The 27,881-nt window shown below is 42.7% G+C and overlaps 1 protein-coding gene across 1 annotated transcript in view; it reads left to right on the plus strand.

Annotated features, from left to right (window-relative positions):
• The first annotated feature begins 1,124 nt into the window (after positions 1 to 1,124).
• LOC145350003 (tomoregulin-2-like) overlaps positions 1,125 to 27,881 on the plus strand; it is a 105,272-nt gene continuing 78,515 nt past the window's right edge. Inside the window, exons 1-4 of the mRNA XM_080198805.1 lie at positions 1,125 to 1,615; positions 2,861 to 2,970; positions 3,112 to 3,241; positions 3,695 to 3,721. Coding sequence (XP_080054931.1) covers positions 1,456 to 1,615; positions 2,861 to 2,970; positions 3,112 to 3,241; positions 3,695 to 3,721 — 427 coding nt within the window. The 5' untranslated portion in view covers positions 1,125 to 1,455. The remainder of the gene's footprint in view (positions 1,616 to 2,860; positions 2,971 to 3,111; positions 3,242 to 3,694; positions 3,722 to 27,881) is intronic.

Genomic DNA, 27,881 nt, shown 5'->3' on the forward strand with positions numbered 1-27,881 from the left:
GGGCTCCAGAGTGTTGAGGATGTTGGTCCCGGGCTCTGGGGAGTTGAGGATGTTGGTCCCGGGCTCTGGGGTGTTGAGGATGTTGGTCCCGGGCTCTGGGGAGTTGAGGAGGTTGGTCCCGGGCTCTGGGGTGTTGAGGAGGTTGGTCCCGGGCTCTGGGGTGTTGAGGATGTTGGTCCCGGGCTCTGGGGAGTTGAGGAAGTTGGTCCCGGGCTCCGGGATGTTGATGATGTTGGTCCCGGGCTCTGGGGAGTTGAGGAGGTTGGTCCCGGGCTCTGGGGTGTTGAGGAGTATGGTCCCGGGCTCTGGGGTGTTGAGGATGTTGGTCCCGGGCTCTGGGGTGTTGAGGATGTTGGTCCCGGGCTCTGGGGTGTTGATGAGGTTGGTCCCAGGCTCTGGGGTGTTGAGGAGGTTGGTCCCGGGCTCTGGGGTGTTGAGGATGTTGGTCTCGGGCTCTGGGGTGTTGAGGAGGTTGGTCCCGGGCTCTGGGGAGTTGAGGAAGTTGGTCCCGGGCTCCAGGATGTTGATGATGTTGGTCCCGGGCTCTGGGGAGTTGAGGAGGTTGGTCCCGGGCTCTGGGGTGTTGAGGAGTATGGTCCCGGGCTCTGGGGTGTTGAGGATGTTGGTCCCGGGCTCTGGGGTGTTGAGGATGTTGGTCCCGGGCTCTGGGGAGTTGAGGAGGTTGGTCCCGGGCTCTGGGGTGTTGAGGAGGTTGGTCCCGGGCTCTGGGGTGTTGAGGATGTTGGTCCCGGGCTCTGGGGAGTTGAGGAAGTTGGTCCCGGGCTCCGGGATGTTGATGATGTTGGTCCCGGGCTCTGGGGAGTTGAGGAGGTTGGTCCCGGGCTCTGGGGTGTTGAGGAGTATGGTCCCGGGCTCTGGGGTGTTGAGGAGTATGGTCCCGGGCTCTGGGGTGTTGAGGATGTTGGTCCCGGGCTCTGGGGTGTTGATAACTCGCTCTCTCACAATCAGCCTCAGTCTCTTATCGCTCGTCTGCCTCCCCAACCGCCAATATCCTGCCAGGCCAATCAGAGGCGGTCGCCGCGGCCCACGTGACGGCGCGGGAGCCTGGCGCTCCAATCAGAGCCGAGGGATGTCTGAGAAAAAGCCGGCGCGCGGCGGGCGGCTCATCAATAACAAGTTTCCGAGCGCGAGAGAGACAGAGAGCAACTGACAGCGAGCCCAGCGCGAGACAGCCCGGCCAGCGCGAGAGAGACAAGAGACCATCTGACAGCGAGCCCAGCGCGAGAGAGCCCAGCCCGGCCAGCGCGAGGCAGGCACACGGGCTGCTGCTGCTGCTGCTGCTGCTGGAGGTGGTGCAGTCCGGGAGCCGCGGCGGACACATGTGGCGGTGCTGCTGCTGCTGCGCCCAGGATGCGTGATGCGCCCTGTGTAAGATGGTGGGGTCGGAGAGCCTGGGATTGAGCCGAGGTCCGCGATCCGTCGCCGCCTGTCGTCATGGTGGAGTCCCACCCGCCAGGCTGGCCACCTCTTCATCTGCACCGGGCGGGCTTTCTGCTGCTGGCGATGCTGAGCCTCTCCACGCTACCTGTTAAACTCTCAGCTTACCCTACCTCCCTGAGTGACTGCCAGACACCCACCGGCTGGAACTGCTCGGGTAAGGCACCAGTCCCAACTGGGATGGGGTTTGGGTCCCTTTAAACTTCTAGTCAGCTGTATATTGACACTGATGCTGAAAGTTACTGTGATTGACTGCGTTGTGATGGTTTCGGGTGAAGTATTGCAAAGATGTTGCAGACAGGCAGCCAAAAATTTATTGCCTTTCTGACCAACGTTCTGAAAAGTGCACAATATTTCGCTACGATGCTCTGGGCATTTTATATATTTTTAAATTTAACATTTTATCTCAGACCGAATTCCATTTGATCTGGAGGGGGGGCGGAGGCGGTGGGGGGTAATCTCTCCCGCAGCCTCCACCTCTACAACTGGCCATTTTTATATATTGATGCTGCTGCTGCGAAAATGTTCCCGGGGCGAAGAAACCTTGGACATTTCCCGTCGAAAGCATCCAGACTCAAGCCGGCTTTGCTGTTCTTCCAGCAGATCTTCAGCGCGCCGCAGAAGCCGGGCTGTGGAGAGCACGGAGATCTGCATTAGTGGAGGGAAGCAATCTGCAGGTTGCAATGCAAAAGGAATTGTTTCTCTTCTCCCTCTCTATTGCTCTCGCACACAATCTGTCTCTCTGTTGGGATTTTTATGTCGCAATCCCACAGAAAACTGAAGCCAAAACAAAAAAGAGAAAGCGAAGGGCTGCCAGCGATTTTTGTCTGCGGGTTCAGACTTGTGATTAACCACATCTCCATTGGAAAGATTTAGGTCATCAATCTTCGTTAGAAATAGACAATGACAAGCTTTCACCCAAAATCTAGCTTTCGCTATCTTTGTTGCAACTTGGTCATGCCACCTCCAGGTTCCTATCCATATAAATAACAAATACGTATGTGTATAGATATGTGTATAATATATAAAATAGACACCTCTAAGGGCAGGATGAGGGAAAGGGGACAGTGGATGTGGAGCAGTGAAATTCAGTTTAAAGAGACAGCGCCGTGTTTCAGATTAAACTGAAACCTCGAGGCTGAGGTTTGCAAAGGCTGCTGTAGAATTTGTTTTTGCAACAGTCAGCCGTCAGAACAGGGCTACAAATCTGCCCAGTGAGACTCGGCCATCCAAGAGGGACCCCACACCCAACCTGCGAACCCAGGGACAGGATAGATGGCGAGCCCTTGTCACACTGACCTGCTTTGCGTTTGCCAGCGAAAACACTGATATTTAATTTTCAGCAGCCGCTGAAGTTCTGCCAGTACTTTCCTTTATTCTCTCACTCTGTTAATATCTCCAGGTTTTGACGACCGAGAACACGACTTGTTTCTTTGCGACATTAATGCGTGTCAGTTTGGAGGGGAGTGTTTGCGGATCGGAGAGACCATAACCTGCGACTGTCAGCTCAAGGTAAGGAGCAAACATTGCTGTTTTAATGGGGCTCCGTTTAGTCTGGGTGGCATGGGATTGCTGTCTGTGTTCGAGGGTGTGAGCAGTGTGGACCCTGCAGAAAGTCTGGCAGATCCTTATGATAATTGTTTCTTTTTTTAGTGCAGCACTGACTATGTGCCAGTCTGCGGCTCCAATGGCTATACCTACCAGAACGAGTGTTACCTGCGACAGGCTGCATGCAAGCAGCAAAGTGAAATAAAGGTGCTGGGTGAAGGATCCTGTCCCAACGGTATGCATACCGCAATGTACATTTGTAACGGTGTGAATATGAGCGCAACACGCGCTTTTAACATTGTTTTTTTTCAATTCATAAAATAAATCCGATTATCCGACGTGATCCAATTTGCAAGAAATTATTACATAGGCAGCCTCAGACATCAGGCACTGCTCGTTATCACGTTTCAAAGCTATTATTGAACGGAAATGGGAACTGCGAGTACCCTGGATTGGGCACTTAATCACTATTCAACCCACAATAAAAAGTATATTAGTGCTACTTGGAATGCCATAGTCAGTGTTTAGTCATTTGTTCGTCAGTTTAATTCTCTCAGCATAGACTATAGAAACTATATCTATAGATTCCAGCAATAGACTGTAACCAGCATTTAAATGCAAAAAAAATCAGTCAGAAAAATCACTGTTACACGATTGTGCCTCCTAATGAGATTTTGTCTCTCTACAGATATGGGATCAGGTTCTGGTGATGGAGGTAAGTGCCTATCACAAATGTATTTTTAATCTAATCATAGTATTGTGGTTATAGAAGCTGCTATGTCATCTTTAGATGATGCATCTTACGATATAGGCATCAAGATTTTTCTTCTTCTACAATTCTTCTCTTATTTTCCTGCAGATGCTGTTTGTTTTCTGGCAGCTTGCTTTAGCTGAAAGGGCTAGACAGTCTGGACCGCTCTGCAATGGTACTGCATAATAGGTGGGCAGGAGTGGACTTGTAGTGGGGATAGCTGAGTGGTGGGGTTTTGTTTCCCTTCTCCCTCAGTCACCAGCCATTGAGAACCCCAAACAAAAGTGGAGAAAACTCCAGTAACATGCACAACTCTGGAACCTTAACCCTTGCCATCGAATTGAGAGAAATCTATTCTGCCACTCGTGCTGATGTCCAGTAAAAATATTAGCATGAAGTGTCATGGATGAAATCTTGCAAATTAGCTCACCTTCTGAAAATTACAAATTGAAATTTCAACTCTAACCACAGAACTGTTTGACTGAAATATATCCGCTGCATGTCAATAACTGACTTATTGCCATTGTAGAATGATACTGCACAGGTGGAGACCATTCAACCCATCATGCCAGTGTTGACTCTTGTAGAGCTCTGCACTTAATCATACTATTCCTGAATGTTTGATCATAATAATTGATGTACAAAAATATGGAAAATATTAGACAGAAAAACAATGCTTCTTTTACATGTTTATTCATATGGTAATGTTTATGATATCCATTATCTGGATATTAGACTATACTCAGCAGATGACATTTCTAGGCCATTGGTGTTTTGGAGGTCTAAGTCCTGCTAGGAATCTGTTTCCTTTTCATATACCAAATATGAAATGTGAGCATTTGATTGTGGGAAGATATACATGCATTTGAACTGATGGGACAAGTGAGAAATGAATCTCAAAGTTCAATTGTAGGTACACTTAACAGAAAATATCCACAGACAAATTCTGCTTTTCTCATTCATATTAAAGGTCAGCAAAGATTGACTCAACCCTCTGTGCATTTTACTTCTAGTGCAGGCTTCATTATTTAACTTCTGTAAAACATGTGAGCCTCATTTTTTTTCAGTAAAAGTCAAATATGTTCTACTAACCCAAGAAGGCTGAGTGGTGTGCTTATAGAAGTCTTTAAAATTATGAAGGAGTTTGATTAAACACATTTAGTGAAATTGTTTGTTGTGGATTCCAAAATTAGGATTCATATGTATAAGATAGTCACTAGTAAATCCAATAACGAACACAGGAGAAACCTCTTAATCAAAGTGGCTAGAATATGGAACTTACAATGTCGTGGAGTCATTAAGGCAGAAAGCATAGTTATATTTACGGGGAAGCTAGATAGCACAAGAGTAACAAAAGAACAATAGATTAAGCTGATAGATGAAGTAGAGTGGAAGAAGGCTGGTGTAGAACATAATTATAGCATAAACTAACTGAGAAGATGACCTCTTTCTCTGCTGTAAATTCTATGTATAAACAATGCATTTTTTTGTACAAAATCATCTAATTTCATTAGATGAAATTTTTTTCTTTCATGGAAGAAGTTATAATGATTCTTTAATATTGTCAAGCAGCTAGTGCATCATAATCAGGAGATATGTTAGTGGTTAATAATTCAATTGTGAAAAAGCTGAATGTCTAGGTGGTAACACCCATTCCACAGAGCAGATTTGTTGTATTGCATACAATAACAGAAGCACCTTGATGGATGGGGATTCCTTCAACATGAGGAGAAAGGTAGTTAGAGGAGTTAGTTACAGTATGTATGATTTCAATTTGTATTGTGGCTTGCCACAATACATGGCTTGGGGAAGTGACAGGAAAATTGCTCTGTTCTGCCATAATTTCCCATTTAGATTTTTATGAAATCTGCCATGATAAAAGTGAGGGAGAGAATTTGATCCATCTTGGCTCATCCACTCTAAGAGAAAAATACTTGCATTTCTCCACTGCAGCATCAGTCTTTGGATGAAATATTAGGTTTTTGATGGCTAACGCTATCTAGAAGCCTCCCAAGTATTAATCACTCATTGCATGAAGGATTTGTTCCAATCTGTCTTAACTTTTCACTTCACCAGTTTTCACTTGTACTCCCTTGTCTGGTATCCTGACATATATACACGCTGCTCCTCCCCCACCCATTGTTTGGTCATACCCTTTATGCACCACTTTGGTGAACAGGGAACTTGTGAGAAGGCAGGCAATAAGGACAGAGCTAAAGGGCATGCTTATTTCCCTCCTGAATTGTCTTCAGAAACAGTGTGCTTCCCATTGAAGGATGTTGCAATGATTCGTCAGTTGCCCCAGACTCGCAGTGACTGGTGATATTGGATGATAGATATGTGAACTCCAGCTATTGAGCAAGGAACAACATTGGTAACAGTGTTGCATCTCACATCTGTTAGACTCAGCTATGGCACAGAACTACCAAGGATGAGGGAATTAAGTACGTGGAAAGCTGGAATGGTTCATCTTAAGGAAAGTTTGAGAGAGATGCTCAAAACTGATTGTTGATAAGGTAGATAGGGAGAAATGTTTCAGTGGGGTGTAGATCTGTAAGGAGAGAGCACAGATTAAGATAATTGGCAAAAAAAAGCTGGGAGAAAATGCAAACTTCTTAAAATTCCATTGAGTTTTGCCTGAAAGATTGGGGGAAGCAGACTGATTAGTATTTTTCAAAGAGGAATTGGATATATAGTTAAAATAAAAATTTGCAGATCCACTAAGGAAAGGTGGGAGCATGTAATTAATTGTCATGATGGGCCAAACTATCTCTTTTCTGTGCTGTCCATTCTAAGTGGGTGAAGCGACAGTATCAATAAACTGGAACATAGCAATTCCAGGAATGAAAATTCATTGTATGGCTGTAGACAGATTTGGGTTATTTATAGATAAGTGTCCCAGGAGGCTGGAGAAGATGGGATCGTTCTACAGTAGATTGAGTAGCCATGCATAACCTCAGATAAGGGAATATATTGGTTCACCACTCAAAATGTGTTAATCTTCCATAAAAATACTCTAAAACATAACGTTCCAACACCAAATAAAATAAATTAATACATCTTGCAACAAAAGCAGAAAAGTGCTGGAAAATCTCAGCAAGTCTGACAGCATCTGTGGAGGGAGTGTAAGTTAACATTTCAAGTCTAGATAACCTTTGTATCTTACAATGTATCATTCCTTTATTGGTGAGAAAACAAACTGAGTTGTCCAAAACTAAAAGAATACACAATTGTGTATTTTATTCCACATAATGGCAGGTCAGACTTGAAGATCAGGTCTGACCTGCCATTACCTTGAATGAATTACATGATCGTGTATTCTTTTACTTTTGGATTACTAACAGTTTATGTGGAATAACCATAGAACTGAATGCTAACTGCTCAGAAGGAGATTGTTTGGCCCACCATGTCTGTGCTGGTTCTGTGTTAAGTCCTATTTCCCGATCCTTTCTGCCATAGGCCTGCAAATTTACTCTCTCTCAGTTCTTGTCTGATTTACCTTTGGAAAGCCATGACTGAATCTACCACCACCATTCTCTCAGCCTTTTGCTGCATAACACTTTTCCTTGTGTCTCCTCTTTTTTTGCCCTTCACCTTAAATGAGTGTCTTCTGGTTCTCAACCCTTCTATGTAAGGGAACAATTTAGCTCTACCCACTCTCTGGGCACTTTATAATCTTGAACACTCCTATGAAATCTCACCTCAAGTAGAACAATCCCATCTTCCCCAATCTATCCTTGGACCTGAAGTCCCTCATCGTGAAATCACTTGTGTAAATCTTTTCTGAATATCCTTCCTAAAATGACATGCCCATAATTGGACACACTATTTTGGTTGAGTTGAACCAGCAGTTTTTTTAAGAGAAGTTTATCATATCTTTTGTGCTCCTATGCCTCTATTTGTGAGTGGTAGTCATGATGTGGAAATGCCAGCTTTGGACTAGGGTAAACACAGTAAGAAGTCACTCAACACCAGGTTAAAGCCCAATGGGTTTATTTGTTAGCAAAATCCACTAGCTTTCGGAGCACTGCTCCTTCGTCAGGTAAGTGGGAGTTTTGTGTTGTCGTGTAAACACATGACAAGCAGAGTTGCTGAACAGAGACTGATAGCCAAGTTCCGCACACATGAGGTTGGTCTCAACTGGGATCTTGGGTTCATGTCACACTATCTGTAACTCCAACAACTTGTCTGGGCTTACGAAATCTCACTAACTCTCCTGGCTGGAGACAATACACATCTCTTTAACCTGTGCTTAACGGTCTCTCCACTCACATTGTCTGTACCTTGAAGACTTGATTACCTGTAAAGATTTGCATTCCAACCATTATTTTGTAAATTGTGTTTGTCTTTATATGCCCGGTTTGTGAACAAAACTCCCACTTGTCTGACGAAGGAGCAGCGCTGTAAAAACTAGTGGATTTTGCTACCAGATAAACCTGTTGGACTTTAACTTCTTACTATGTTTACCCCAGTCCAACGCCAGCATCTCCACATCTCTATTTTAAAGCTCAGTCTTTCATATGCCATTTTAATCCCTTTCTCAACTTGTCCTGCTGCCTTCATCAATTTTGTGCACATGTACTCGCACATTTCTTTGTTCCAGGACTCCCTTTAGAATTTTATCATTTAGTTTATATTTTCTCCTCTTGTTCTTCACACTTTACTTATTTGGCATGTGTCTCTGCCCAGAATCAGACTATTTTACAATCTACCTATATCCTTCTCGGGGCAGATACTGTTCTTCCCACTATTTCCAAGTTTTGTCTCATAAATTGGGCTCTGTCTATAAACCCAGGTAATTGATATATATCTAAGAGGAGACCTAATACTGATCCCTTGAGGAAGCAACACTGTATGTTCCTCTAGTCTGAGTAATCTGTGCATTATTAATCTCTGCTTCCAGTCTCTTAACCAGTTTAATAACCCACAGTTTCACTGCACCTTTAATTTCACGGGTTTCAATTTTGACAAGTCAATTATGTTGTTCTTTATCAAATATCTTTTGAAAGTACATGTATGCATCAACCCTTTACATTATTTCATCAAATAACTCAATCATGTTTGTTAGTTTTGACTTGCCTTTAACAAATCCATATTGCCTGTTATTAATTAACCCATGTTTTCCCCAAGGGAAAACTAATTTTATAAAGATTATATGTATCCTACTGCCAGTGATTGGTTGACAGTTTATCCCTCTGGGTTATGTGAAACATGGATGTAACATTTGCAATCCTCCAGTCCTATGACACTACTCCCATATCCAAGAAGAATTGAAGGATTGTGGTCAGAAGATCCATCTTTGGTTTCCTCGGCAACTTAGAATGCATCCTATCTGGGCCAGGTATCTTTTCTGTTTTTCAAATAATGACAATCTCTTAGGTACCTCTTCTACATCTGTTTTTAGCTTTTCCAGCTTCTATACTCCCCTCTACTATGATGTTATCAGATCTACATTTTGTGAAAACACATTACTTGAAGCAGATTCTGTCTCCTCAAGAAGGTTGTTAATTGGCTCCAACCTTCTGCTTTATTCAGTTTAAAAAATAATATTGTGTTCACTTTTATGTTCATTAATTTATGATTACACATTCTCAGCCTCTTATTTCCTTTCTTCAGTTCTCGCCACTTTCTGCATTTTTGATTCTTGACTGTAATGAATCTGACATCATAAATCTCATTGTTAATGTTTCATTTTAATTTACACTCCTTTAGTGATCCTAGAAACTCTAGCTTCACGGGCCCATCATATCCCACTCATGAAAACATGTTTAATCTGCACGTAAACTATCTTCTCTTTGAGATTTTCTCACTCCTCATTTACAATTTGACCTGCCAATCATTCACTGAAATTAGCAGTCTCTCAATTGAACACCTTCACTGTTTTGTTCCTTGTCCCTTTTTAATAACTAATCTAAACTGTGATCAACTGTAAACATATTTGAATAACATGTTACTATTTTAAACTGGTACTGCAGCACTTTTTGCATATGTATCTTATTTAAATTAATGAAGAGGGAAATATGGCCCATGGACCCTATTGGGTATAACAAGAGGTCTGTGATTATGAATTAATGTATGAAAAATAGTCATTACCAGGCCACTAAAAAGCAGCAAATTTGTAACACAAGGAACAAATAATCAGTACAACTGATACCAAATGATTATGCTCCTGATTAGTTATTCCTATAATTGTATTCATTACAACATAAGTGGTCAGGAAGCTCATCAGTCTTAGTTCTGTGAGAAGCATGAACTCCATCATTATGGCCACTTATGCAAGTCTGGCTTGCTACTAGGGAAAATAATGGAGACTAATTTCCACTTGGACTGCATAATTTACAAATGCTGAATGAGTTAATCTAGTATCGTACCACTGATTCTGCTTAGAATCATAGAATCCTTATAGTGCAGAAGGAGGCCATTCAGCCTATTAATCATGCACTGACAACCCAAAGTATTTACCCTGCTAATCTTCCTGGCACCAAGGGGCAATTTAGCATGGACGATCCACCTAACCTGCATCCTTTGGATTATGGGAGGAAACTCAAGCACCCAGAGGAAACCCATGCAGACATGGGAAAAATGTACAAATTCCATACACACATGGTAGTTTTATGTTCAATCAATATGATGATTTCTATTTTTTAAATATTACTTTTTGATATGTATTGGCACCTTCTTAAAAGCACTGAGGGTGGTTGCAAATTAGAACGAACAGCAAGTTCTGGGGCTTGAACTTGAGGTATCAGTTGTAGAAGGTGATGGTATCACGTAAATGGTGGCAAGAGCCACAAAAGATTGCTTTGGTTTACCCAACAATATACTTGAAATAATTTTGACTTGTGGAGTTGTTGATTTTAGAAAGTTTAGAAACCATCTTTGGATCCATTTAAAGGTGATGGAAGTTGAGATAGTTGCCAGCATACACTGATAGACACATAATGATCATCAGAAAGTATGATGAAATAAAGAGGCAATCAAGGATGAGTTCCTGAAGAGTGCCACTGATGACTATATGGGTGTGTGAAGAAGCTGACTTTTCCTGTATAACAAACTCAAAAGACCATGCCAAAGAAGTAGACTGCAGAGGAGAGATGTTGAAGAATGGCATTACTAATGATGTTCAAGGCCAGAGAGGTAGAAGAGGGTACAGATAGACAAAGCCAGGGTTTCAACCATAATGCTTGTGATCTTGACCAGTGCAATCTTGGTTAGAGTTAGAGGTTTGCAGCATGGAAACAGGCCCTTCGGGCCCTACTTATCCATGCCGCCCTTTTTTTAAACGCTTAAACTAATCCCAATTGCCTCTATTTGGCCCTATCCTCTATACCCATTGTACCCATGTAACTATTTAAATGCTTTTTACAAGATAAAATTGTACCCACCTCTACTATTACCCTTGGCAGCTTGTTTCAGACACTCACCACCTTCTGTGGAAAAAGTTGGTTCTGTTGGCAGGACAGAAATCCGGTTGGGGAGTGTCAAGTAAAGGATGATAGGAGAGCTGCATGAGTTGCTGCGATGCAACACCATATTCCAGAACTTGAAGCAGGTGGCATTTGAAAGAGGACAACGGAGTGAGTACTGATCACGGCAGCACAGTTGTTAGCACTGCTGACTCACAGCGCCGAAGACCCAGCTTCGATTCCCAGCTTGGGTCACTGTCTGTGGATTCTGGAGTCTGCATGTTCTCCCCATGTCTGCATGGGTTTCCTCTGGGTTCTCTGGTTTCCTCCCACAGTCCAAAAGACTCACTGGTTAGGTGGATTGGCTGTGCTAAATTCCCTGTGTGCTTGAACAGATGAGAGTGTGGTGACTAGGGGATTTTCACAGTACCTTAATTGCAGTGTTAATGTAAGCCTACTTGTGACACTAATAAATTTAACTTTAACTTTAAACTTAAAGTTTATTTAAGGGTGAGCTTCTTGGAGGGGTTGCAGATTGCAGTCTTGAAAAACAATGCGCCATGCCAGAGGACAATGAGGTGGCTGTTGAGAATGTTTTGAATACGTTCAGTGTAATGGAAGCACATAGCAAATCAATAGTATGTACATAACACATGAGTGACAGCAAGGCACTTTTTAAAAAATGGTGAAAGTTGATACCAGCATCACTATGTGCAAGATAACAGTAAACAACCAATCTAACTTGTTGCTGACAGGATCAAAGCAACCTGCTTTAATTTACTTTGGAATTATCTGAGATGAATTTAATTAAAAATACTCTTAAAAATGTCAAAGAGCTTCTAGCTGCATTTCCAACATTCTGTTATATATCACAATATGCTAATTGAATTTCTTGTAAATATAATTCTTTTGAAGCTACATTGGGTTTTAAAACGTTAATTATTTGAATGCAAAGCTTCTAATCATCCATTTACTTTAGGTCTGTAAATGCTAACTGTCAATAATGCTGTGGGTATGTGTATTGAAGAGAACAAAAATGGGTGCAATCTTACTACCTTGCTGCACCCAGCGATCAGTGTGCCAAGTTGGGAAAATAGTAGGAGATGCTAAAAATCAGGGGTTGGAGCTTACCAAATTGCCACACTGATCCCTGGTGAAGTAGAGCAAGAGGCTGAAAATTAGATTCGACCTGGTTTCTCTCCTCTTGCAATCTTGCCAGCAAAATCAGGTTCATATCCAAGAGGGGCATGAGGTTGATTTGAATATTAATAACACGTTTAATATGGGGAGGGTCATGGAGTGATGGGGGCAAGTGACCAATCTCCCAGTGCACTGCATACACAGCATACTGAGAGATTGGAGGGTCTGAACTGTTACACTGGGTAGGGAATTCCATAGATTCACAATGCTTCGTATCAAGAAGTTCCTCCTCAACTCAGTCCTAAATCTGCTTCCCCTTATTTTGAGGTGTTGCCCCCCTAATTCTAGTTTCATCTACCAGTGAAAAGAACTTCCCTGCTTCTATCTTATATATTCTCCTCTTGATCTTTATGTTTCTATAATGATCTCCCCTCATTCTTCTGAATTCTGAGTATAACCCCAGTCTACTCAGTGTCTCCTCATAAGCCAACTCTCTCAACTCTAGAGTCAACCTAGTGAATTTCCTCTGCACCCCCTCCCGTGCATATCCTTTCTCAAGTAAGGAGACCAAAACTGTACACAGTACTCCAGGTGTGGCCTCACCAGCACCTTTATAAAGCTGCAACATAACCTTGCTGTTTTTAAACTCCATCCCTCAAGCAATGAAGGATAAAATTCCATTTGCCGCCTTAATTACCTGCTGTACCTGCAAACCAACTTTTGAAATTCTGCACAAGGATACCCACGTCCCACTGCACAGCAACATGCTTCAATTTTTTACCATTTAAGTAATAGTCCATTTTGCTGTTATTCCTACCAAAATGGATGACCTCATTTACCAACATTTGTACTCTATCTGCCAGACCCTCACCTACTCACTTCAACTATTTATATCCCTTTGCAGATTTTCAGCATCCTCTGCACACTTTGCTCTGGCACTCATCTTAGTGTCATCTGTGAATTTTGATGCACCACACTTGGTCCCCAACTCCAGATCATTGATGTAAATTGTAAACAATTGCAGTCCCAACACTGATCCCTGAGGCACACCACTAGTCACTGATCGCCAACCAGAAAAACACCCATTTACCCCAACTCTTTGCTTTCTTTTAGTTAACCAATCCTCTATCCATGCTAATGCATTACCCCATACACCATGTACCTTTTATCTTATGAATGTGATGCCTTTGACTGCTTTCTCCCAAGATTTCCTTGGACCTTCCCTCTGAGGTATCATTAGGGCCTGGCTAATTGGTGTAGACTCCTGCAAAAGCAGACACATGGTTCAGTGTAAAGGAGGGACAAGTATCTGGGCAGATTGCAACTTGCTTCAGAAAGGTCAAATTAATGAAGATTTTGTGGCCCCTTATTTTTGTGGTGGACTGTGACCTAGCTCTTGGTCACAGCTCTACCGTCAGCCTCTGAAAGCTTCACGGTGCGCTCCTCGAAAGCAGTGAGGATGCACAACTCTGGGACCTCACCTTTAATCATCACCTGCTCACAGTGATTATAAGCCATCATCATCTGCAGGGACAGAAGGGGGGATTGAATGCCTGATGGCTGGGAGGGTCTAGGGGATCGGGATGGAGGCAATTGGGTGTTGGCACTGTGCCTCTGCAGGCAGGGACAGTAATGGGGAGTGCCAGAGAGGTTGGAAGAAGGTGCTGGGGGTAGAGTGTTGGAAGGACATAGGGTGTCAGAGTGAATAAATGTGGACATTCCAGGCACAAATGGGACTGGTGCCAGGACAGGATGGACACTGAGGTTGGAAAATGAGTTTGTACATTTTTCTGGACTCGCAACCACCCTCTTTCCCCCCTCCCCAACTCCCCTGTCCTCCATGTCAATGCATAGGCACTTGCAGCTGCTGCCACCGCTTCCCAGGCTGCGCTGCCATCCCAACCCTGGGCCACTAACCATCTCTGGGGGAAAAAGGTGGACCTCCTCTAAATCATGGAACTGCTCTACAAGGTGCCACATTTCTGGCATGCTTGACTGTGCATCATTTTACGGGCGAGTCACTCACCTGGTGCGTTCATAACAGCATGACTCACATGGAGACTGAGTGTCAGAAGATTGCAATACGGAGCACATCCAAAAGACCTGCATGGAATGATGCTGAAATATTTGAGAAAATTCTGCTCTATATCTGCATACTGAAAATATGGAGCAGTAATATGACTTGTGCTGAAGTTGGTGGGTGCAGAATGTACTGATACTCCATAAATGCCTTTGTTTAATGGATTGATTTGGCTGAATTGAATGTTTGTTGAGGCAAATAAGTGTCAACTTCACCTGTATGAAATGATCTGAATGGCAAAATTCTGGAATTATATTTGACGGCTCCGCATGTTGCCTTACTGGTGAGAGAACCAAATGGGATGATTGTCCTAGTCAGAGCGCTTAAGGACATAATTGGTGAGCACAGATAAGCAGATCATTAATTATGTTAATTAATGTTCATACTTTAGCTTTGACATTTAATAGTGTGACAAGGAAAATTTAGGAAGAATCAAACATTGACATTTGAACTTAAGGGTTCCCAGAGGAAAAGTAGATCACCAATAGAAAATGTACAGGAAGCACATCATTCTAAGTAAGTAAACATCTTGTACTGTAAGCCAACAGGAATAAATTGCACAAATAGAAAATTAAATGGGTTCGGTCTTGATGTTTCTATATTTTAGAAGTGTTATACAACTGCAACTTTTGAGAAAATATTTGAAATTTATTTTTGGGGATGGTGAGCAACTGGCAGATTTACAGATCGTGTTACAGTGATGCCTAAAACAAGTGGTGGGCTAGGGTGAAATTGTGCTTATGTACTTGAATGAAATCATTGTCTATGACTGCAGTGGAAGAGTTAATCTATTCATTTGCCAATTTCTCACAGCATGATTTCATTGCAATGATGTGTTTGCAGTGTAATTTAATGTAATGTTTATAAATGAGAAAAAAGGAATATCAAAGACTTCTAGAAATGCAATGGCCATTTAAAGGCAAATACATACTTTAAATTATTATAAGAATGGATTTTCTTTAAAATATCTTAACTAATTTAGCTGCTGATTAACAAAACTCCAACTTGCCAATTTAATATGTTATTCAATTATTTGACTTATTATTAACAGAGCTAACTATCAAGTAATTATTTATTAATATCCGCAGTCTCTGAATTAGATTTGGTGTATTCAATACCACAGTTGTAATTTCCTCCATTGTTATGTTTCCAGAAGTTGAACGGCAGTGAAGAAAATAAAATGGCAATTTTAAAGTCTTTTTATATTTCAAACTCAGACTGGAAAATCTAATGTTCATAGGAAGCATTAATTCAAGAATTGTAGAATATACCTACAGTGGAATTTACTTGTTGTTTGGGCCACATGCTACTTACTGAATTTATTTATAAACTCTAAATTTTGAGTAGATCATTTGATTTTTCACTGTCAGATTTGTTATTATTGCTTTCTGTGTATGGTGCATTTGTATATGAAATACTTGCATCTGTTTATCACTTACTTTCTTGTCTTGCCAGTCAAACATAAGTATTGTCAGCTGGATCTAAATGGGTAGTGAAATAAGATGCTGTAGCTGCTAAGATTTCAGTGACATTCCACTACAAAATGTGCAGGGTTTATTTTGCAGTCATTTTGTTTTAAAATTTTGAATTAGTTATGATTGCCATTCCTACATTAATGTTTATTTTCAATTAAATTTAGGAACAAACCATCATATTCCAGAAAATCCCACAAACCAAGACATGTGACTGCCTTTTTTGTTGTTTTGTAGAAAACAAACTTGTCTTTGAGATTTGTTCTCTACTGCTACAGGTTGAATGTGATACATACTATGGGGACTAAATTGAATAGCCCCCAAAAAAAGGAGCAGGGAGCTGTTGATTGCAGGCAGCATGCAACCTTATGTTGCCTGTATATCTGATCTGTGTCCTGCAATACTAACCATGTTGCTCATTACTGGATTTGATCAGTAGGGGCCAATTTCATGAGTGCTTAGCACCATTTGAATCTCTCCTGTGCTGCTTAAAGCCAAGCTGTACAGGAAATTCCCAGCAGGTCAGGAAATGCTGGAAAACCTCAGCAGGTCTGACAGCATCTGTGGAGAGAGCATAGAGCAAAGTTTTGAGGTTATTCTGACTCAAAACTTTGCTCTATTCGCTCTCCACAGATGCTGTCAGACCTGCTGAGGTTTTCCAGCATCCATGGTAATTTGCTTTTATTTAAATGCCTGCAGTGATTAAGTTCATGGAAATCCTGACAAGCAGTGAACATATGTTTATAATGGAGTCAGTTGGGTTCCAAAATTTTTATTATAGAGAATAAAAGCAATGGGGGTAATTTTGTGCACCATGAGCACAAACAGCAATGTGGGTGCAAAATCTTGAATCGATAAATGAGATTATCACTGATGATCTCATTTTCTGATTTTTCCCAGCCTCTTGCCAGTAATGTAATGGGGCTCCCAACCAGAAAATGCATGAATCTCATTTAAATGTATTTAAAGGGCTTTCCCGCTGGATGCTCCCAGGTAAGGAATTACCATCACATTGGCAAGGTTTACAACAGGTATTGAAAAACAGCAGTCTGGGAACCTGTGCCGGGGGTGTAAAGGTAAGCATACTCCTGAGGAGGAAGTGGGGGACTGGTGGTGTCATGGGACCATTTGAGAATACAAAGCAATGGAGCTCATAGAGATTCAACTTCTGTCCAAGCAAACAAGATAACAGCAGATATAGTAGTCCCAACTTTGCTGAGCATAACTGGGGGTAGGCATTTAAACTGCTGAGGTCTGGTAAAGCTGGGCATGAAAACCTATGATGAAATAGTGGAAATATTCAGTGAAGAGGGGAACTTTTCACTGAAACCTTTAATCATTGCAGAAAGGGTTTCATATGCATTACCAACAAGGTGCATCAATCACATAGTTTGTAGCTACCTTGAAGAAACTAGCTGAACACTGAATTTTGGGATGTCTTGAATGACACCATTAGAGACTGAGGATTGAGGCTATTCAAAAGCAGATGTTAATGGAAAGCAACCTAACCCTAAAAGTTTTGGAAGTTGCTGTATCAATGGGATTAGCAACCAAAGAAGCTCAAGTTGAGCTGGAGCACCAGTATTCCTAAGATGTTGGCCAAAAACCGAATATGGACAGAGATCCTCAATTGCAGTCAGTGTGCAAAAACTGGGCACTCAGCAGCAGGTTATTGGTGCAAAAGGGTCATGTTGATCATGTTTGTTGGATAAAGAAAGGGCAGTATTCCAAAAAAAGCCAAGTGCAAAAGTACTGGATAAGAGGAGAAAGGAGTTTAAAAATAGCGATATGTTGCAGCTGTGTAAGCTGCTGGTGAGGCCACACCTGGAGTACTGCGTATAGCTTTGGCCTCCTTACTTGAAAAAAGATATACTGGCATTGGAGGGGATGCAGAGGAGATTGACTAGGTTGATTCTGTTCTTGAGGCTTGGCTTATGAGGTGAGACTGAGTAGACTGGGGCTATAATTGGAATTCAGAAGAATAGGGGAGATCTTATTGAAACCTGTAAGATTATGAAGGGGATAGATAAGGTAGAAGCAGGGAAGTTGTTTCCCTGGCAGGTGAAACTAGAACTAGGGGGCATAGCCTCAAAATAAGGGGAAGCAGATTTAGGACTGAGTTGAGGAGGAACTTCACTAAAAGGGTTGTGAATCTGTGGAATTCCCTGCCCAGTGAAGCAGTTGAGGCTACCTCATTGAATGTTTTTAAGGCAAGGATAGAATAATTTTTGAACAGTAAAGGTATTAAGGATGAACGGGTGGGTAAGTGGAACTGAGTCCACAAAAAAAGCAGCCATGATCTTACTGAATGGTGGAGCAGGCTTGAGGTGCCAAATGGCCTACTCTTGCTCCTAGTTATGTTCTTATGTATCCACATGGTATGCAAAGGGTGCATAAAAGGACTCTAGTCACAGTCTGAAGATGAACTGTCATTAAACTTTCAGGCTAGTGCTGGTGCGACAAACTGTCATTGGGTAACTGCTTTACTGGACAGACAGCCTCTTGGTTGGGAATAGGCCCTGCCCACTACTTACTGGAATGAATCTCACTGAGGCACTCTGCAATGCTCAGTGAATGAGATTCGCTCTGGCAAGTACACCCAAATATCAGGTGGGAAATACTCCCATTTTCCCACATGTTGGGAGCTTAGATTTTTTTTGGAAGAATCCCGGCCCTGATGTTTTCCAGCTAGGTTCTTGCCATTAATGCTGGATAGTTTCCTTTAACTATGTGCTAGGAAAGATCTGCGGATTGTCCATTCAATTGCAATGGAAGTTGACACTGGAACTGCAGTTTCGTTGGTACCAGAAACAGTTTACCAAGAAAAGTTTCAACATATTGCCTTGTAACCCTCAAGATAATACTGGAATATTAAAAATCTATACTGGAGAAGTGAGGAGCCATAGTGCAATTGAATGAACAGTCTGCAGATTTTTCCTTGCACATAGTTAAAGGAAGCTATCCAGCATTAATGGCAAGAACCTAGTTGGAAAACACCAGGGCTGGGATTCTCCCAAAAAAATCTAAAGCTCCCAATATGTGGGAAAATGGGAGTATTTCCCACCTGATAGTTAGGTGTATTTACCAGAGCAAATCTCAGACACTGAGTATTGCAGAGTGCCTCAGCAGGATTCATTCCAGTAAGTGGTGGGCAGGGCTTATTCCCACCCAAGAGGCTGGCAGTACAGCACTAGGTGGGCCATACACACACACTGATCTCAGTGCAGAGAGATTGGCATGTGCACATTAGCCCCTCATTTCCCCCTGCCCCACTCTCCCCCCAGTTAGTGCCTCCCAGTCCAATTTAAATTGGCCTGAGGTAAATCTCATGACATTTCGAGGCAGGTCTACTAACATTCTTGATGAAACATGTCATTGTCATCAATATGGGGAAAGGTTTTCTCAGTTAAGTTTCAAGATTAAGAATGTGAGTCAGGCAACATGCTTCAAGATTAGGTCAGTGCAATAAACCCCAAAGGAGAGGCAGAATTAGAGTGGCTGGTTAAAACAGGAGTCCGCAAACTCATTAACGTGATTAGGCCAATTGTACCAATGGTGAAGATTAGTATATATTTGTGACATTATAATGTAACTATCAATCCTGTTCTGTATGCACAGCAGTACCCTTTGTCTCAAGGCCAACATTTCAGTAAAGTTGACCTCAGTCAAGCATATCTACAAATGGATGTGGATCCTGATTCACAACAATAGTTGATGATCATGACAAATGTATTTCAATATAAAAGACTACCATTTGACATCACCTTTTCACCTGCATTGTTTGAAGTGGTGGATCAAAATTTAAGTGGATTGGAAGGAGTCCAGTGTTACTTGGATAATGTCTCATTTATTGGAAATAATGAGGGAGAACATCTCCTCAACCAAGATGGCACATCAGAGCTTAAAAGATTAAGATTCCAGGAAGACGCATGTTAATTTTTCCAATCTTCGATCGAATACCTGGGTCATGTCATGGACACAAAGGAACTGCACAAGTTACCTTTGAAAGTCAAAGCCATTTCTGAGTGCCTCAATGTCAGTCAACTTCAGTTAAAATTCCTGAAAGACAAACATGAATTTTTACTATCTTCAATTGAATATCTGGGTTATGTCATTGTTGCAAAGGAACTGCATAAGTCATTTTCAAAAGTCAAAGCTATTACTGAGGCACTTGCACCTCAATATCAATCAACTTCAATTTTTTTGGGCTTACTAAATTATTATAAAACTTGTCTCTCATCTAGCTGCTATTCTGAAACACTTACACAACATGTGTCAAAGCAGAAAATGGAAGTGGTGGATCAGAGCAAGAGTCTTTGTACAGACTAAGGAGGCACTACTAAAGTCAGAAGCCTTAAACATTGATCCAAATTTACCTTTGTAATTGGTATGTGATGCATCATCTTGTGGGTTGGGGATGGTGGTTTCCCACATAACGCCATCTGGTGAAGAGAAGCTGCTACCTTTTGCATCAAGGTCCTTGAATAATGTAGAAATCAATTTTGCACAGATAGAGAAAGAACACCTTAGAATCCTTTTCAGAATACAACAGTTTTACTATTTCCTGTATGGGAAGCAATATGCTTTATTGATGGACCATTGTCCCCTTTAAAATGATATTTGGGACCCAAAATAGGATTTCATCACTGGCTGCAAGCAGGATGCAGAGGAGGGCATTGCTGTTATCAGCACACGTACACAAAGTATCTTCAGGCAAACCGACAGGGGAACATTGATGGACTCTCCCAACTCCCTTAGCCAGTGATTCGTCAATAAACAGTTGGTATGAAATTACTTTCTATTTCAAGCAAGTAGATTACACTCCTGTAACTGCATACCAAGTTTAAAAAACATACCAGAAATGATCCAATATTATCAGAAATCATGAGCATGGCATCTTCATGGCAAGACCACTGGAATAAACCATAAGTTAAAGTTATATTCCACCCAAAGACTCAAACTTCCTGATTTTCTCCTCTGGGAAATGAGATATCACTTCATTATTAAGGAAATGTGTAATATACTAATTACACAAAGATCACTGTGGCATTGTAAGACTGAAGGAGATAGCCAGAAGGTGGGAATAAGTTCATCTTGTGTAAAGAATGGAAGCTGCTGCCATTAATTCCATTACATTCTTGAATGGCCAGAAGAGACACGGCAAAGTATACACAGTTTATGTCAGACCATTCAAAGCGCATTTTCTCTCCATTCTGGCTGACATGCCCTTGAAATGGCCTGAAGTTACCAATACAAAGTACGTCCTCTGAGAACTATTGAAAGACTAGATGAAATTTTCAGCAGATTCAGTTACTGGGAGGAATAATGGGGGGCTGTACATTTTGCAAGAATTCACAAACTATTTAAATGATTCAACACATCCAATCCGCTCCTTGTCTTACCACAAATGGGCTGGTAGAACACTAACATTTGTTGAAGGTAACCAGAGAGCAAGGTTCACAATTGAGCCAATTCCTACTGACATTCAGAACGTTTCTTCAGCTTTGATCATGGTTACCCATTAAATATGTACATTGTTTGATTTGCTTAAACCATCTAAGATGAGAAATAGTTGAGGGTGGGGGAGAGGAAGAGAAAAACATCGAGACCAGGTTATACGACGAGAACACAGGGCAAAACATCATGGCGGTGATCTTACCAAAAAATTTTAAGTGCCAAATGAGCCTGAAAACAGGAGAGAATCATACCCATTTTATGGGTGTGATTCTCAGATGCAACTGTACGACACTTAGAAAAAGAATTCAGATGTGTTTCTTGCCACCAGGGAGAGGGACGGAGCCTTGCCTGCAGCCTATGGATGCCATTGTGCTGGCAACCTTATCTCCCAGTATACTGGGAGATGTTGTCTTCCTCCTTTCAACACCTCGGCCGATGCTGATTCTCACTCCGTTGGCACTGCTAGAGTGCCAGACTGGCCCTTCAAACACGTGGTCAAAAAGCAGTAGGAAAACACAATAGTTGAGATCAATGCTGGGAGTTGTTGGGGACCAGATCAGAAACCCCAAAATATGTTACCATGTTAGATTAGATCCTAACTACTTTTTTGATTTTTGGTTGGTGTAACACCACCAAGTGATCCTATTGGCTCACAAGGAGGCTTTTACCAAAACAAACTTTATTTTAACAGCTCTGTTTTAAATATAACAAATTAATTAGCTTGAGTTTTACCAATTGAACTACTTAAATATGACAATATACAATTTTTAACTGCTAACCTATCTCTATCCATTCCAAGTTTTCACACACAGTTATCAAACAACACATGCTTATGCAGACTGCCAGTTCTTAAATGTCCAGAACACTTGCAGAGAGACCTATTTCTCCTAGCAGGTCCCAAACAGCAGACTCCAGAGAGACAGAAAAACACTTCTTGCTTTGTGCAGACGCAGGCCAAATTTGCTTGTCTCTATAAGCTTAACTCTTCACATTAGCTCTTTGTCTTGTCAATCAAATTAATTAAACCTTACCCTGAAACCCCAGGGAAACATCCAAAATAAACAAATGTATTAGCTCAGATTAAAGCAAACACCACATTATCTAAGATCATTCTTCTGCACTCTCAACCCGTGGGCCATCTGGAGTAGACAGACTAGCCCTGTTAAAACAGAGCAGGCTTTTAAACATATCTTCACAATAACCTTAAGATAAATACATTTCTTAAAGGCACAGTATCGTCAGAGTCGAGCATTGAGGACCTGGATGCAATGTTGCAAGAATTTCAGTGATCTCACACTTGTGAAGTTCAGTGCATGCATCTTCAAATGCACTTTCCATCAACCATTCAATTCCTAAATCTCTTCCACTTGCCTACCAATCAGGACTTGTACCCAATATTTCATATGCTTCACCTCACCCTCACACTTGGCAAAACTGCAAACATCACCTCCACATCTTACTGGTTACACGCTGTGCCAGCTTTAGCCCCCTAAAGGTGATGGCAATTATTGGGATGCCATTGGTGGGGCTGAGATAATTGAAGATGACTATCTCCAAATCAAATCCGTCTTGCATCCTACTTTCCCCTCATTGCACATTTTCTTCTGATTTTTGGAAGCTGCTGATAGCATAAGCATGCATCCCTTAATTCAGCACCACTCTCTTCCCAGTTTCTCTTGGCATGATGTAGCCCTTATTCCTTTTTCCTTTCAAATGCTTAACAGATGTAATGGGACTCAGCATTAGAGAAACAGAAGAGAGCAATAATGAAATTGCAGCCCGTCACTTGATTCCGTATTCCATACTTCTACTGAGATAATTATATTGCCTGTATCAAGATTCAAATTTGAGGCAGGATCTTTACTCAGAGGGTAGTAAGGGCGTGAAATGCCCTGCCTGCAGCAGTTGTGGACTTGCCAACTATAAGGGCGTTCAAATGGTCAGTGGATAGGCATATAGATAACATTGGAATAGTTTAGGTTAGAGGGTTATTAGATTCGTTCCACTGGTTGGCGCAGCATTGAGGGCCGAAGGGCCTGTACTGCGATGTAATGTTCTATGTTCTATCTACACATGCAGAAACACCAGGGATGAATGACCTGAACCAGGGCAGGGGCAAGAATTGTACAGGTACCAACTCTTCGGAGGGCGAAGTCACATACTAGTTGTGCTGTTCAGGACTTCTGAGCAGCTTACAGAAGAACCCTGATGGCAATGCACAATAAACTCTCATTGTATTAAGAGACCTGTGTTCAATACTGAGGTGCATTGAGGACTCCAGCACCAATGTGGCACAATACTTCAGGTAGAATCTAGAGGCCATCCTTTCCAATTTTTTTTTCTGGGTAGCTGTAAGACTATAAGATGTCAGAGCAGAAGTAGACCATTCGGACCATTGAGTCTGCTCCACTATTTAATGAGATCATGACTGATCTGATATGATAATCCTTAACTATGCCATAGCATTCAAGGCTATGGGTCAAGTGCTGGAAAATGGGATTAGGATAGGCGCTTGATGGCAGGCACAGATTAGATTTGATTTATTATTGTCACATATATTAGTATACGGTGAAAAGTATTGCTTTTTGTGTGTTATACAGCCAAAGCATACCATTCACAGAAGAAGAGGGGATGTAGAATATATTCATAGCTTGGTGTAGAAAAAAAGATCAACTTAATATAAAGTATGTCCAGTCAAAAGTCTAACAGCAGGGAAGAAGCTGTTCTGGAATCAGTTGGTACATGATCGCAAGACTTTTGTATCTTTTTCCCGATGGAAGAAGGTGGAAGTGAGAATGTCCGGGTTGGGTGGAATCCTTAATTATGCTGGCTGCTTTGCCAAGACAGCAGGAAGTGTACATAAGAACATAAGAAATAGGAGCAGGAGTAGGCCAACTAGCCCTTCGAGCCTGCCCTGCCATTCAATAAGATCATGGCTGATCTGTCATGGCTCAGTTCCACATTCCCGCCCTCTCCCCATAACCCTTAATCCCCTCTCTCATCAAAAACCCATCAACCCGCGTCTTAAAAATATTTAGCGAGGTAGTCTCCACCACTTCAACGGGCAGAGAATTCCAGAGACTCACCACCCTTTGAGTGAAGAAGTTCCTCCTCAACTCTGTTCTAAACCGCCCCCCCTTTATCTTGAGGCTATGCCCCCTAGTCCTACTATCCTTTCTGAGCGGGAAGAGTCTCTCCACCTCTATCCTATCCATCCCATTCATCATCTTATACGTCTCAATGAGATCTCCCCTCATTCTTCTAAACTCTAACGAGTACAAGCCTAATCTATTCAGCCTCTCCTCATAGCTCAACCCCCTCAACTCCGGCATCAGCCTAGTAAACCTCCTCTGCACTCCCTCCAAGGCTAAAATATCCTTGCGTAAGTACAGCGCCCAAAACTGCACACAGTACTCCAGCTGCAGCCTCACCAATGCCCTATACAGCCGCAGCAAGACCTCCCTACTTTTATATTCAATCCCCCTCGCGATGAAGGCCAGCATCCCATTCGCCTTCGTGACCACCTGCTGCACCTGCAAGCTGGGTTTTTGCGACTCATGCACAAGGACCCCGAGGTCCCTCTGCACCGTCACCTGCTGCAGTTTTTCTCCACGTAAGTAATAATCCTTCCTACCATTATTCCTACCAAAGTGGACCACCTCGCACTTGCCAACATTAAATTCCATTTGCCATTTCCTGGCCCATTCGCCCAGCCTATCTAGATCCTTCTGTAGACTCTCCCCACCCTCCGCACAATTTGCCTTCCCACCAATTTTGGTGTCATCAGCAAATTTCGACACCCTACACTCGGTTCCCTCCTCCAGATCATCTATATAAATGGTAAATAGCTGAGGCCCCAGCACCGACCCCTGGGGCACTCCACTAGTCACCATCCGCCAATCCGAATAGCACCCAGTGACCCCCACTCTCTGCCTCCTATTTGACAACCAGTCCTCTATCCACGCTAACACCCTACCCCCAACTCCATGCCCCCTGACCTTCTGTAATAACCTCTTGTGAGGTACCTTGTCAAACGCCTTCTGAAAATCCAGAAAGACCACATCCACTGGCTCTCCTCTATCCACCGCCCTAGACACATCCTCATAGAACTCCAGTAAATTTGTCAGACACGACTTCCCTTTAAGGAAACCGTGCTGCGTCTGCTCTATCAAGCAGTTCCCCTCAAGATGCCTCGCTATTTCCTCCTTGATGACGGATTCTAACATTTTACCTACAACAGACGTTAAACTAACAGGCCTATAATTCCCCGCCTTTTGCCTGGCACCCTTCTTAAACAACGGCGTAACGTTAGCCACTTTCCAATCTTCCGGCACTTCCCCGGAATCCAGCGACATCTGGAAAATAACCACCAAGGCATCCACTATCACCTCCGCCATTTCTTTCAGGACCCTCAGATGCATTCCATCCAGTCCTGGGGACTTGTCCACAATCAGCCCCTCCAGTCTGTCGAGCACCACCTCTCTAGTAACAGTAATGTCATCGAGACCCTCCAGTCCTACCACCTTTCCATCTCTAACATCCGGCAAATTATTCACGTCCTCCTCCGTGAAGACCGAAACAAAAAAATTATTCAAGACCTCCGCCGTATCCCCATCCCCTACCACCAAGTCCCCCTTCTCATCCTCTAAGGGACCAACGTTCACCCTAGCCAGCCTCTTCCTTTTTATATATTTATAAAAACTCTTGCTATCCTTCTTTTATATTAAGCGCTAGCCCAGCTTCATAGTTTCTCCTACCCTCCTTTATCAACTTCTTTGTCAATCTTTGTTGACATTTAAACCTCTCCCAATCCTCTTCTCGCCCACTACTCTTAGCTACTCTAAACGCCTCTGCTTTTAATTTAACATTTTCCTTCACCTCCTTCGTTATCCACTGCTTATTACCTCAACCCCTGAGGTAATTACGTGTAGATGAAGTTAATGCTTGGAAGGTTAGTTTGCTTGATGAACTGGGCTACATTTATAACCCTTTGTAGTTTCTTGCAGTCACGGTCAGAGCAGGAGACAATCCAAGATGTTAACCGTCCAGAAAGGATGCTTTCAATAGTGTAAAAATTGGTGGGAGTTGTAGTGGGCATGCCGAATTTCCTTCACCTCCTGAGAAAGTTCAGACATTGGTGGGTGTTTTGTAGCATCAGTTTGGAGGGGCCAGGACAGTTTATTAGTGATCTAGACACCAAGGAACTTGAAGCTCTTGAACATTTCTACTTCATTCCCATTGATGTAGATCAGAGCATGTCCTCCGTTATGCTTCCTCCAGTCTGACTGTCTCCTTCGTTTTATTAACAATGATGGAGCGATTATTGTTGTTGCACCATTTCACCAGATTCTCTGTCTCTTTCCTGTACTCCCTGTCATCATTGTTTGAGATCCAACTCACTATGGTGATGTCATCAGCAAACTTCAAAATGGAGTTGGAGTGGAATTTGGCCACACATAGTTGTATAAGGAGTATAGTAAGGGGCTGAGGACAGCCTTGCAGGGCATCGGTGTAGTGCGGAGGAAGTGTCGTTGTTTATCCTTATTGATTATGATCTGAGGGATAGGAACTCTAGGATCCAGTCGCAGAGGGGGGGAGCTGAACCCTAGGCTATGGAGATTGGAGATGAGTTTTCTAGGAATAATGGTGTTGGCGGCTGAGCTGTAGACAATAAATAGGAGTCTGATACAAGTATCTTTACTACCCAAGTGTTCCAGGGTTGAATGTAGGGCCAGAGAGGTGGCGTCTGCTGTGGACCTGCTGTGGCAATAGGCAAACTGAAGTGGACCCAGGCAATCTGAAAGGTTGGAGTTGATCCGTGACATGGCTAATCTTTCGAAGCACTCCATAATGATGGATGTCAGAGCCATTGGGCCTTGGTCATTAAGGCACACTGCCTGGCTTTTCTTTAGTACATGGATGCAGGTCATCTTCTTGTAGCAGGTAGGGAATCTCAGATCACTGCAAAGAGAGGTTATAGATGTCTGCAAATGCCCCCATGAGCTGGTCTGCGCAGGATCCAAGTGCCGTGCCCATCCGGGCCAGTCACTTTCCATGGGTTAACTTTTGTGTGGTACCTTAATGAATGCATCACCCAATAATGTCTGTGCCTGAAAAATCTCATAGCTTCCATTGCAGGGCAAGCAGCTGTCACTCAATGGATTGCATACTATGTGGGGGTGGAAGGCTTCTCCAAACAAAAGCAAAGTCTATATGGAGCTGACCCACTCTAGCTGTCATGCGCTATGGGTGGGCTAAACAAGGTCCAAGTGGGACAACTTCTCTTTGGGGAAGCAGCAAAACTCTTGGGAGCTGCCAGCCATTCTGGTCAGTAGCACCATCAGTCCTGGCAGCAACAGGATTACTGGACACTGCCAGGACTACAAAGAAGGGTAGGAAGAAGCCCTGTGGAGCCCCAGAAGCAGGGGAGATCTGGACAAGTTAGAGGTGGGGGAGGAGTGTAAGTTTAAGGTTGCAGGTGAGTAGCAGAAAGGAAGGTTCTACCTTTGTGTGGAAGGGGATAGCGATACCTCTGATTGGCAAAAGGCAATCCCCAACTTTCCCTTCCC

This window comes from Carcharhinus amblyrhynchos, chromosome 11, assembly GCF_965287045.1.
Source record: "Carcharhinus amblyrhynchos chromosome 11, sCarAmb.v2.hapA, whole genome shotgun sequence".
NCBI classification, from domain to species: domain Eukaryota; kingdom Metazoa; phylum Chordata; class Chondrichthyes; order Carcharhiniformes; family Carcharhinidae; genus Carcharhinus; species Carcharhinus amblyrhynchos.